Source organism: Tetrahymena thermophila (assembly GCF_000189635.1).
Source record: "Tetrahymena thermophila SB210 genomic scaffold scf_8254490, whole genome shotgun sequence".
Taxonomy (NCBI): Eukaryota; Ciliophora; class Oligohymenophorea; order Hymenostomatida; family Tetrahymenidae; genus Tetrahymena; species Tetrahymena thermophila.
This window is the reverse complement of record NW_002476265.1, coordinates 1-12532: the sequence shown is the minus strand read 5'-3', so window position 1 is coordinate 12532 and position 12532 is coordinate 1. Positions and strand designations below refer to the sequence as shown.

Sequence of the window (12532 nt, the reverse complement as noted above, 5' to 3'; positions counted from 1 at the left end):
TAATAAAAATAAATAAACCTATTTTTTGTTAAATAATAGCAGTAAATTAGAAGTATTGAAAAATTAAAATTCTAAAATAATTAGGAAAACATAAAATGATTATTATTTTACTTATTTTATCTCTTTAGAAAAATAATTTTATTTGAAATCATCTAAAATTTATGATAAATGTTTTCTTTTGTATTTATCATAAACTAATGAGTACATAATTGCTTTCTAATAAATTTTAGTTTTTCTATTAATTAAATCTAATTAGCCCTTATAAGGTTCAAAAGCTTCCACAAAATATTTTCCAATTTTTAAACTTTCAAAATGATATAAAGGTTATAATTTTTAAAAGTTATCTAACAAAGATAAAGATATTCCTAGACTAAATACATCACTCTAAAGTAATTTAAATAAAATTTCATTCAAATCTAATAAAATTTTAATCAAAAATTTAGTGGTTTGCATGCTACTTATTATGAAATAGATTTTTTATTTATTTATTAAAAAATCTGATTTTGATATTTATTATAGCCGTTCCTGATATAATGGATATTGAGGACACGAACCCATTTATTTTTATAATCAAACAATTTTCCATTTTTACACGTTTAATTTAGTTTTAATAAAATGGTTTGACATAATTTTTTAAATGTTATAAATGAAATAAATTTACCTTATGTAAAATTCTAAATTTGTAAGTTGAGTGCAGTTACTCAAACCTAATCCAATATTTTATGCTCCTTTATCATCGATTTTATTGAACCTTTTCAAATTAAATAAAGCAATTTATTAACTATTTAAATTTGTTTCGAAATTTAACTCAAAATATATAAAATAATTCAATCTTATTTTAGTTATCAATAAATAAATAAATAAAATATAATTTTACGAGATGTAAAATTTGAGATTAGTTAGAAACTTGCAGTTACCAAGTGCTTTACCAATATTAGAAGCTCCATCATCGCCAATTTAATTACACCTTTTATAAATGCAAATCAAGTTTAATTAAAATTTAAGACATTTTATAAATTCAAAGTTTTTTTTAATTTAGTTTAATAAAATGGTTAGAAATAATTTTTTAAAAGTTATAAATGAAATAAATTTACCTTAGGACAAATTCTAAATTTGTAAGTTGAGTGCAGTTACTCAAACCTAATCCAATATTTTATGCTCCTTTATCACCTATTAGATTGTCCCTTTTCAAATAAAATAAATAAATTTATTAACTATTTAAATTTGCTTTGAAATTTAAATCAAAATATATTAAATAATACAAACTTATTTTTTTTGTTATAAATAAATAAATAAAATATAATTTTACTCAATGTTAAATTTGAGATTAGTTAGGAACTTGCAGTTACCAAGTGCTTTACCAATAGAAGAAGCTCCATCATCGCCAATTTAATTATACCTTTTATAAATGCAAATCAAGTTTAATTAAAATTTAAGACATTTTATAAATTCAAATTTTTTTAAATTTAGTTTTAATAAAATGGTAAGATATAATTATTTAAAAGTTATAAATGAAATAAATTTACCTTAGGACAAATTCTAAATTTGTAAGTTGAGTGCAGTTACTCAAACCTAATCCAATATTTTATGCTCCTTTATCACCTATTTTTTTGTCCCTTTTCAAATAAAATAAATAAATTTATTAACTATTTAAATTTGCTTTGAAATTTAAATCAAAATATATTAAATAATACAAACTTATTTTTTTTGTTATAAATAAATAAATAAAATATAATTTTACTCAATGTTAAATTTGAGATTAGTTAGGAACTTGCAGTTACCAAGTGCTTTACCAATAGAAGAAGCTCCATCATCGCCAATTTAATTATACCTTTTATAAATGCAAATCAAGTTTAATTAAAATTTAAGACATTTTATAAATTCAAATTTTTTTAAATTTAGTTTTAATAAAATGGTAAGATATAATTATTTAAAAGTTATAAATGAAATAAATTTACCTTAGGACAAATTCTAAATTTGTAAGTTGAGTGCAACTACTCAAACCTAATCCAATATTTTAAGCTCCTTTATCACCGATTTTATTGCCGCTTTTCAAATTAAATAAAGCAATTTATTAACTATTTAAATTTGTTTTAAAATTTAAATCAAAATATATAAAATAATACAAACTTATTTTTGTTATAAATAAATAAATAAAATATAATTTTACTCAATGTTAAATTTGAGATTAGTTAGGAACTTGCAGTTACCAAGTGCTTTACCAATAGTAGAAGCTCCATCATCGCCAATTTAATTAAAGCTTTTATAAATGCAAATTACGCTTAATTAAAATTTAAGACATTTTATAAATTAATTTAAAGTTTTTTTTAATTTAGTTTTAATAAAATGGATAGAAATAATTATTTAAAAGTTATAAATGAAATAAATTTACGTTAGGACAAATTTTAAATTTGTAAGTTGAGTGCAGTTACTCAAACCTAATCCAATATTTTATGCTCCTTTATCACCGATTTTATTGAACCTTTTCAAATTAAATAAAGCAATTTATTAACTATTTAAATTTGCTTTGAAATTTAAATTAAAATATATAAAAATAATTCAAACTTATTTTTGTTATCAATAAATAAATAAATAAATAAAATATAATTTTACTCAATGTTAAATTTGAGATTATTTAGGAACTTGCAGTTACCAAGTGCTTTACCAATAGTAGAAGCTCCATCATCGCCAATTTAATTTTTACTTTTATAAATGCAAATCAAGTTTAATTAAAATTTATGACATTTTATAAATTCAAATTTTTTTAAATTTAGTTTTAATAAAATTGTAAGATATAATTATTTAAAAGTTATAAATGAAATAAATTTACCTTATGTAAAATTCTAAATTTGTAAGTTGAGTGCAGTAACTCAAACCTAATCCAATATTTTAAGCTCCTTTATCACCGATTAGATTGCTGCTTTTTTAATAAAATAAATCAATTTATTAACTATTTAAATTTGTTTTGAAATTTAAATCAAAATATATAAAATAATTCAAACTTTTTTTAGTAATCAATAAATAAATAAAATATAATTTTACGAGATGTAAAATTTGAGATTAGTTAGGAACTTGCAGTTACCAAGTGCTGCACCAATATTAGAAGCTCCATCATCGCCAATTTAATTATACCTTTTATAAATGCAAATCAAGTTTAATTAAAATTTAAGACATTTTATAAATTCAAAGTTTTTTTTAATTTAGTTTAATAAAATGGTTTGAAATAATTTTTTAAAATTTATAAATGAAATAAATTTACCTTAGGACAAATTCTAAATTTGTAAGTTGAGTGCAGTTACTCAAACCTAATCCAATATTTTATGCTCCTTTATCACCTATTAGATTGTCCCTTTTCAAATAAAATAAATCAATTTATTTACTGTTTAAATTTGTTTCGAAATTTAACTCAAAATATATAAAATAATTCAAACTTTTTTTAGTAATCAATAAATAAATAAAATATAATTTTACGAGATGTAAAATTTGAGATTAGTTAGAAACTTGCAGTTACCAAGTGCTTTACCAATAGAAGAAGCTCCATCATAGCCAATTTAATTTACGCTTTTATAAATGCAAATCATGTTTAATTAAAATTTAAGACATTTTATAAATTCAAAGTTTTTTTTAATTTAGTTTGAATAAAATGGTTAGAAATAATTTTTTAAAAGTTATAAATGAAATAAATTTACCTTATGAAAAATTCTAAATTTGTAAGTTGAGTGCAGTAACTCAAACCTAATCCAATATTTTAAGCTCCTTTATCACCGATTTTATTGAACCTTTTCAAATTAAATAAAGCAATTTATTAACTATTTAAATTTGCTTTGAAATTTAAATCAAAATATATAAAATAATTCAAACTTTTTTTAGTTATAAATAAATAAATAAAATAATTTTACTCAATGTTAAATTTGAGATTAGTTAGGAACTTGCAGTTACCAAGTGCTTTACCAATAGAAGAAGCTCCATCATCGCCAATTTAATTTACGCTTTTATAAATGCAAATCATGTTTAATTAAAATTTAAGACATTTTATAAATTCAAAGTTTTTTTTAATTTAGTTTTAATAAAATGGTTAGAAATAATTTTTAAAAGTTATAAATAAAATAAATTTACCTTAGGGCAAATTCTAAATTTGTAAGTTGAGTGCAGTAACTCAAACCTAATCCAATATTTTAAGCTCCTTTATCACCGATTTTATTGAACCTTTTCAAATTAAATAAAGCAATTTATTAACTATTTAAATTTGCTTTGAAATTTAAATCAAAATATATAAAATAATTCAAACTTTTTTTAGTTATAAATAAATAAATAAAATATAATTTTACTCAATGTAAAATTTGAGATTAGTTAGGAACTTGCAGTTATCAAGCGCTTTACCAATACTAGAAGCTCCATCATCGCCAATTTAATTTTTGCTTTTTTAAATGAAAATCAAGTTTAATTAAAATTTAAGATATTTTATAAATTCAAATTATTTTTTAATTTAGTTTGAATAAAATGGTTTGTCATAATTTTTTTTTTTTAAGTTGTAAACGAAATAAATTTACCTTATGTAGAATTCTAAATTTGTAAGTTGAGTGCAGTTACTCAAACCTAATCCAATATTTTATGCTCCTTTATCACCTATTAGATTGTCCCTTTTCAAATAAAATAAATAAATTTATTAACTATTTAAATTTGTTTTGAAATTTAAATCAAAATATAAAAAATAATTCAAACTTTTTTTAGTTATCAATAAATAAATAAAATAAAATTTTACCAAATGGAAAATTTGAGATTAGTTAGGAACTTGTAGTTACCAAGTGCTTTACCAATAGTAGAAGCTCCATCATCCCCGATTTAATTTTTGCTTTAATAAATGCAAATCATGTTTAATTAAAATTTAAGAGATTTTATGAAAACTTAATATATATAATATCATTTTTTTTAAATAATAAAAAAAGATTATTTACTATAATCCAATATCTAAATTCTTAAGTAGATTGCACTTACTTAAACCTAATCCAACTTATATTGCTCCTTTATCAGATAATTTATTTTCGCTTTTCAAATAAAATAAATAAAATTATTAACAAATTAATTATTTTAAGCTAATCTCAAATATAAAAATTTCATATAGTTTTATTAGATCATCAAAATTAATTGTAAAATAAAAATTACCTAAGACAAAATTTTAAATTAATAAGTAACTTTAAGTTACTTATTGCTATTCCTAAGTTATATGCTCCTCCATCCCCAATTTAATTATTACTTTTATAATAAAAATTAATATGCTAATAAATAAATTTATCATTTTTTAATAGACTAATTAAAAACATTTTAAAATTATTTAAAAATAAAAATACTAATATTTTTTTTAATTTTGAAAAAATGAAAAATAAAAATTACCATAGTATTAATTTTAAATTCTCAAGTAATTAACAGGTGCCTAAATATATACAAATAACTGATGCTCCTTCTTCTCCAATTAAATTGTTACTAATAAAACATAAAGTGATATATAAATAAAAATAATTGACAACTTAACAAATATTTAAGGATAAATTGATTAAAAACTTATTAAACTACATACAATTAATTTAAATTTCCCCTAAAAAAAACTAAAACTAATTACGAGAGGTTAATATCTAGATTAATCAGCATTTTACAACTACTTAACGTCATACTTATAGAAAATGCACCTTCTTTTCCAAATAAATTTTCACTTTTTTAGTTTTTATTAACAATTAAGTGTTAAATTATATTGAAAAATAATTTTTTAATATATAAACAATAATCAACAAAATTTACACTGCATTTAAAGTTAAAGTCGTTAGTTTAGAACAACTACAAATACCCTCTGCAATACTCGATATCCCTCTATCACCTATTTTATTTTTCCTTTGCAAAAAAAGATTTTTAATAAATAATTTATATGCTTCTTAAATAATTCAATAAATATAACTGAATATGCTAAATATAATTGAAATAAGATTACCAAAGCTGCAGATTTAAGTTATTAAGTGTTTTGCATTTACGTAATAATTTACAAATCCAAACTGAACCTTAATCTCCTAATTAATTTCCTCTTTTATTTATTATTGAAAATAATTTAGTTTAGATATTGAAAATTTTTAATGAGTTTTGAAAGATGAATATAATTTTTTAAAAAAAATAAATAAATTAATTAAAAAAAGTATACTCTAAATTTAGCTATAAACTGTTGAGATTAATTAGATTACTCATAGTTTCTTTTAATAGAATATCTCCTTAAGCTTCAATATCATTTAATCTTTTAAATTAAAAACAAATCAATTAAATACCAATAGTTGGTTATATTTTACCTAAGTTCTTGACAATCATGAATAGCATTAAAATGATTTAGGAAAAACAAAATTTGGGTGTATATTTAGTCATTGCTATTTAAATAAAATAAAATTATAACTATTTTAATTAACATATAAATTAATATTTTATTTAACATATTTTAAGACAAAAACTTTAAAATAAATTTTTATAAATGGTAGAAATAACTAGGGTAAGAAGATAATGTTGTAATTTATTAAACAATTTGTTGAATATATTAAGATTTATTAAAATAAAAATATATTTATTTACCTCACATTATTACCAGTTTCAACAAAATTCTTTATGTAGGGATATTTAGCAAATAATTAATTTATCTGATCCTCTGAAATATTTTCCTTACTAAATATTAGATTAATAGTAAAAAGTAATTATGTAATTTAAGATAATAAAGTTAAATTATTACTTAAGATTTAGTACTAAAGATTCTAATTTTTAGCATTATACTAAACTATTGTTAAGTTAAGCAACTTATTAGTTACTAAGAGTGCAATTTCTATTTATTTTATAAATAATAATAAAATAATTTAATTTATGAAAAAATTAATGAATTAAATTTTATTTATTCTTAATTTTGTAATAGAAACATAAAAAATTTAAAAATATTTATTTTTATTTGAAAAAATATTGCTTATTTTGATAAATTCATCATTAAATATGAATGAATAAATATATATATATATATCTTACTTTAATTGTAAGTCAATATGAGTTAGAGCTTTCAAGTCAGATTTCACTAACTATTTGTTTAAAAAAATGATTTTATAATAATAAATAAAATGAATAATAATGATGGTTACATCTTATAGAATACTTATAGAGTTATTCTATTACTTCCTTTTTTTTTATTGATTTCCCATTTATATTTCTTTGATTATTTATTTATTTATTAATTAATTATGATCAGAAATTAATAATTTTGATTAATTAAAAAAAATTATTGATTTCCTTTTTTAAATATTCTTATTTAATTTGTACCATTCTAAAAAAATATACTGTAGATTCTCCGATATTAGCATCTATAAATACATATTAACACCCATATTTTGAAAATTTTTTAAAAATTAATATCTTTAATTATTTTTATTTAAAACTGAGGGTTTGTTTTAGAGAAATTCAGTTGTTTAATTAAGTATTATTTGTAAATTTTCATTAATTTAATAAACTATTTATTAACTTATCAAAATAAATATGATATTCATAAATATAAATGTATATTTTAGGGTACATTATTTTATTACAAAAAATATATAATAAAACATATTATTTTCTATTATTCAAAGATTTTATATTTATCCATTCTTTTTCACCACATTTCTATCATCAATCGAAATATATTTCAAAGACAACTAATCTTTTTGATTTAAGAAACTTGCTTTTTACTGCCAATTATTGTGACTCTTCGATATAGTTTTTGCTTTTATATTATTTTCAATTAAATTAAAATGCTAAAACAAATTAAATAGAATAACATTATTTATTAAAAATTAAAATATAGAAAAAACATAAGCAGAGTAAAAAAGAAAAGGTAAAATATGTCAAATAAAAAGCAAATTAACAAATTAAAAGAGTTAGTTAATTGTTTTAAATTCATTTTTATAACTAAAACTATCACAATCCAAAACCAATAAACTGTTTTTACTAAAGATCAAGTCTAAAATTTAAGAGATTCGTGCAGTTTGCTAAAGCAGAACCTAATTTTGATGCACCTTAATCACCAATTTAATTGAACCTTTTTAAATATAAAAATAATTATTAAATTAATTACTATTTAGAAGGAAAAAATGAAGAAAAAATATGAAATAATAACAAATAAATTAATAAATAATAAAAATAAATGTTGAAAAAAACAAAATAGTTAAATTAAGAAAAATAAACGAAAGAAAAACACATGTACAATAAAAAATATAAACAATAGTAAATAAAATAAAAAGCTAAAAAATAAATTATAAGAGTTAATATAAGTCCTCATATATTAAGGCCAAAGAAATTCTTTTTTAATTTTTAATTAGGCTAAAATTTGGCCAAAATTTTAATTAAAAATGTGATTTTCTTTTGACCTTAATTTATGAGGACTTACAGTGTTTTGTTTTAAATTCATTTTAATAAGGAAAATTATCACAATCCAAAGCAAATAAACTGTTTTTACTAAAGATAAAGTGTCAAATTTGAGAGACTAGTGCACTTTGCTAATGCAAAACCTAAGCGTGATGCTCCTTCATCACCAATGGAATTAAATCTGTTTAAATATTGAAGAAAAAATATATATTAAATTAATTATTCAGTAGGAAAAAATGAAGAAATAATATTAAGTAATAAGAAATGAATTAGTAAATAATTAAACAAATGTTCAAAATAAACAAATGAGTTAAATTAAGAAAGATAAATAAGAAAAAACACTTAGTACAATAAAAACGAAAAAGAAAATTAAATTACCTAAGCTCAAGTGTCAAATTTGAGAGATTAGAGCAATTTGCTAAAGCAGAACCTAAGCCTGATACACCTTAATCGCCAATTGAATTCTCTCTTTTTAAATATTGATGAAAAAATATATCATTAATTAGTAAGAAGGAAAAAAATAATACAATTTAATTATGAATTAATAAATAAAAAAAGCAAATTTTGAAAATAAAAAAATGAGTAAAAGAAAGATAGAATGAGAATAAACACAAGTGCTATAAAAAAGTAAAAAAAATAATAAATCAAATAAAACCTAATAAACAAATTAAAAGAATTTTTAGTTTTAGAATTCAATTTTATGATAAAAATATCACAATCCAAGACAAATAAATGGTTTTTACGTAAGATTAAGTGCCAAGTTTGAGAGATTCGCGCAATTTGCTAAAGCAGTACCTAATCCTAATGCACCTTCATCACCAATTTAATTGTAACTTTTTAATAATGAAGAAAAAATGAATAACTAATTCGTTTTTTAGAAAGAAAAAATGAAGAAAACACAAAAAATAATAAGAAATGAATTAATAAATATTGATAGCAAATTTTGAAAATAAAAAATTGAGTTAATTAAGAAAAATAGAAGAAAATAAATAAAAGTCCAATCAAAATAAATCAAATAAAAATCTAATAAACAAATTCAAAGAGTTTTATTGCTTTATAAATAAAAATATAGTAAATTATTTTTACTAAAGATCAAGTGTTAAATTTGAGAGATTAGTGCAATATGTTAAAGCAGAACCTAAGCCTGATGCATCTGCTGAATTAATTTAATTCTTACTTTTTAAATATTGAAGAAAAAATATATTATTTCTTTGTTATTTAGAAGGAAAAAATGAAGAAAAAATATATAATAAAATGAAAATAATTTATTAATAATAGAAGCAAATGCTGAAATTAAAAAATGAGCTAAATTAAGAAAGATAGAAGGAAAATAAACACAAATACAATAAAAAATTAAAATAAATCCAATAAATAGCTAATAAAAAAATTAAAAGAGTTTAGAATTACGTTTTATAAATAAAAATATCTCAATCCAAAACAAAAAAACTGTTTTTACTTAAGATCAAGAATCAAATTTGAGAGATTAGTGCAATTTGCTAGAGCAGAACGTAAGACTGATACACCTTAGTCATCAATTTAATTGTTACTTTTTAAATATTGAAGAAAAAATATATAATTAATTCTTTATTTAGAAGGAAAAAATGAAGAAAAATATAAAAATATTAAGAAATAAATTAATAAAAGAAATTGTTGGTTGAAAATAAATAAAAGAGTTATTATGTTATGATTTGTATATTAGAAGGAAGAAATAAATAAAAAATATAAAATGATAAAAGATGATAATAAAATTAAGTTAAAATAGCTAAAAAAATATTTGAAATTAAAATGTATCAATGAATTTAGGTGATAATTTCTATTAGAAAAATATTATTTTAAAAAAATTGAAAGTTAAATATTTTAAAAGTATTAATAAGAATAATAATATTTATAAATTAAATATACCTGATATTAATATGGAGAATCTAATGAGATTAAAGTGAAGAGTTTATAAACTTTTTAAATAAGTAAATATAAATTTAAATTATTTTGATAAAAAAATAAATAATTACTTCTTCTAATTTGTAGTATTCTTTTATCTATTATATCATTTATTTTTTTTATAAATATTTTATAGAAATTTATGGAAATTTAATTTAATTATTGTATGAAATTATAGTAAGTAAGTAAGAGAAGTCACAAAAGAATAAGTGTAAAATTTGTTATTAAATCTTAATATTTCTATTTAACTTAAAAATATAATAGAACTAGAGATTGGATATAAGTGATAATTATAATGCAAACTAACTAAAATAAAATTAATTTTTGACATATTTATCTGTATTTTTATCACAAAAATTAAAATAAAAAGTAAAATTTGATTTCTCCCTAAGGTTTTATTTAAATCATGGTATCTAATTAATTATGATTAATAAAAAAAGGATAGAAATATGATTCATGGATAATATTTAAGATAATAATATAACTGGCATATAAAAGCTTGGTATTTTTTTAATTTAATAAGATATATTAAACTAAAAGTTCCAAATTATTTTATCGTTTTTGGAGAATTCGGAGGGTTTGCTTAAGAGAATTTAATTTATTTAAGTAAATTTAATTTTTAATTTTTTTTATTTTTAATAAATAATTTATTTACTTACAAAAATATGAATGATATTTATAAATTTAAAATCAATAATAACAACTATAAATCTATTTATATTTTAGGTTAAAAACACTTTTTAAAAATATTAAATAATAAAATATATAATATTATTCAAACATTTTATATTGATTCATCCTTTTTTCACCAGCTGTTTATCATAAGAAATTTAAATTAAAGACAACTAATCTTTATGATTTAAGACACTTGCCTTTTACTTTGAATTTTTATGAAATTTTCATTGAGCTAAAAATTTTAAAATAAATCTGTGTAAATTTTAAATAAATATAAAAATAGAATAAACTTTTAAATTAAATTATTCTTTAAATTCATAAATAAAATAATATTAGTGCAATAAAAAAGATAAAAAAATAAATCAAATAAATTCAAAGAAATTTTTTTTATATTCATTTTTATAGTTTAAAATATCACAATTCAAAACAAATAAACTGTTTTTACTAAAGGTCAAGTGTCAAATTTGAGAGATTAATGCATTTTGCTAAAGCTGAACCTAAGCCTGATGCACCTTCATCACCAATTTAATTAGACCTTTTTAAATATTGAAGAAAAAATATATCATTAAATAGTTAATTAGAAGGAAAAAATGAAGAAAAAATATGAAATAATAAAATTAATTAATAATAAAAGCAAATGAATAAAATAAATGATGAGCTTAATTAACAAAGAAAAAACAAAACAGCAAGCACGATAAAAAGAAAAAGAAAAAAGAGCTTTATTGTTTTTAATTAGTTTTTATAATTAAAAATATCACAATCCAAAACAAATAAACTGTTTTTACCAAAGGTTAAGTGTCAAATTTGAGAGATTAATGCATTTTGCTAAAGCTGAACCTAAGCCTGATGCACCTTCATCACCAATTTAATTTCGACTTTTTAAATATTGAAGAAAAAATATATCATTAAATAGTTAATTAGAAGGAAAAAATGAAGAAAAAATATGAAATAATAAAATTAATTAATAATAAAAGCAAATGAATAAAATAAATGATGAGCTTAATTAACAAAGAAAAAACAAAACAGCAAGCACGATAAAAAGAAAAAGAAAAAAGAGCTTTATTGTTTTTAATTAGTTTTTATAATTAAAAATATCACAATCCAAAACAAATAAACTGTTTTTACAGAAGGTAAAGTGTCAAATTTGAGAGATTAATGCATTTTGCTAAAGCTGAACCTAAGCCTGATGCACCTTCATCACCAATTTAATTAGACCTTTTTAAATATTGAAGAAAAAATATATCATTAAATAGTTAATTAGAAGGAAAAAATGAAGAAAAAATATGAAATAATAAAATTAATTAATAATAAAAGCAAATGAATAAAATAAATGATGAGCTTAATTAACAAAGAAAAAACAAAACAGCAAGCACGATAAAAAGAAAAAGAAAAAAGAGCTTTATTGTTTTTAATTAGTTTTTATAATTAAAAATATCACAATCCAAAACAAATAAACTGTTTTTACCCAAGGTTAAGTGCCAAATTTGAGAGATTAATGCATTTTGCTAAAGCT

At 19.0% G+C, this 12532-nt stretch overlaps 2 protein-coding genes across 2 annotated transcripts; both read right to left on the bottom strand. All coding sequences in view use genetic code 6, as the record gives it.

The window, feature by feature from the left end:
- Positions 1-570: 570 nt before the first annotated feature.
- TTHERM_01557020 (translation initiation factor eIF-5A family protein) lies at positions 571-7208 on the bottom strand (the record flags this gene model as incomplete). The annotated part of the gene is made up of 32 exons (XM_001029373.3): positions 571-751; positions 878-967; positions 1095-1184; positions 1310-1399; positions 1527-1616; positions 1742-1831; positions 1959-2048; positions 2171-2260; positions 2393-2482; positions 2614-2703; positions 2831-2920; positions 3043-3132; positions 3260-3349; positions 3472-3561; positions 3690-3779; positions 3900-3989; positions 4117-4206; positions 4329-4418; positions 4551-4640; positions 4763-4852; positions 4956-5045; positions 5164-5253; positions 5392-5481; positions 5618-5707; positions 5794-5883; positions 5981-6070; positions 6185-6274; positions 6327-6401; positions 6601-6690; positions 6755-6844; positions 7039-7088; positions 7149-7208. 32 exons carry the CDS (start codon positions 7206-7208, stop codon positions 571-573), a joined length of 2886 nt encoding a protein of 961 aa, XP_001029373.3.
- Positions 7209-7959: 751 nt separating this feature from the next.
- TTHERM_001557019 (hypothetical protein) lies at positions 7960-12483 on the bottom strand (the record flags this gene model as incomplete). The annotated part of the gene is made up of 9 exons (XM_012799232.1): positions 7960-8080; positions 8498-8587; positions 8785-8874; positions 9150-9239; positions 9493-9582; positions 9863-9952; positions 11465-11554; positions 11805-11894; positions 12145-12483. Coding segments are annotated over 9 exons (1089 nt in total), but the record flags the coding sequence as incomplete, so codon positions are not given.
- Positions 12484-12532: the final 49 nt, after the last annotated feature.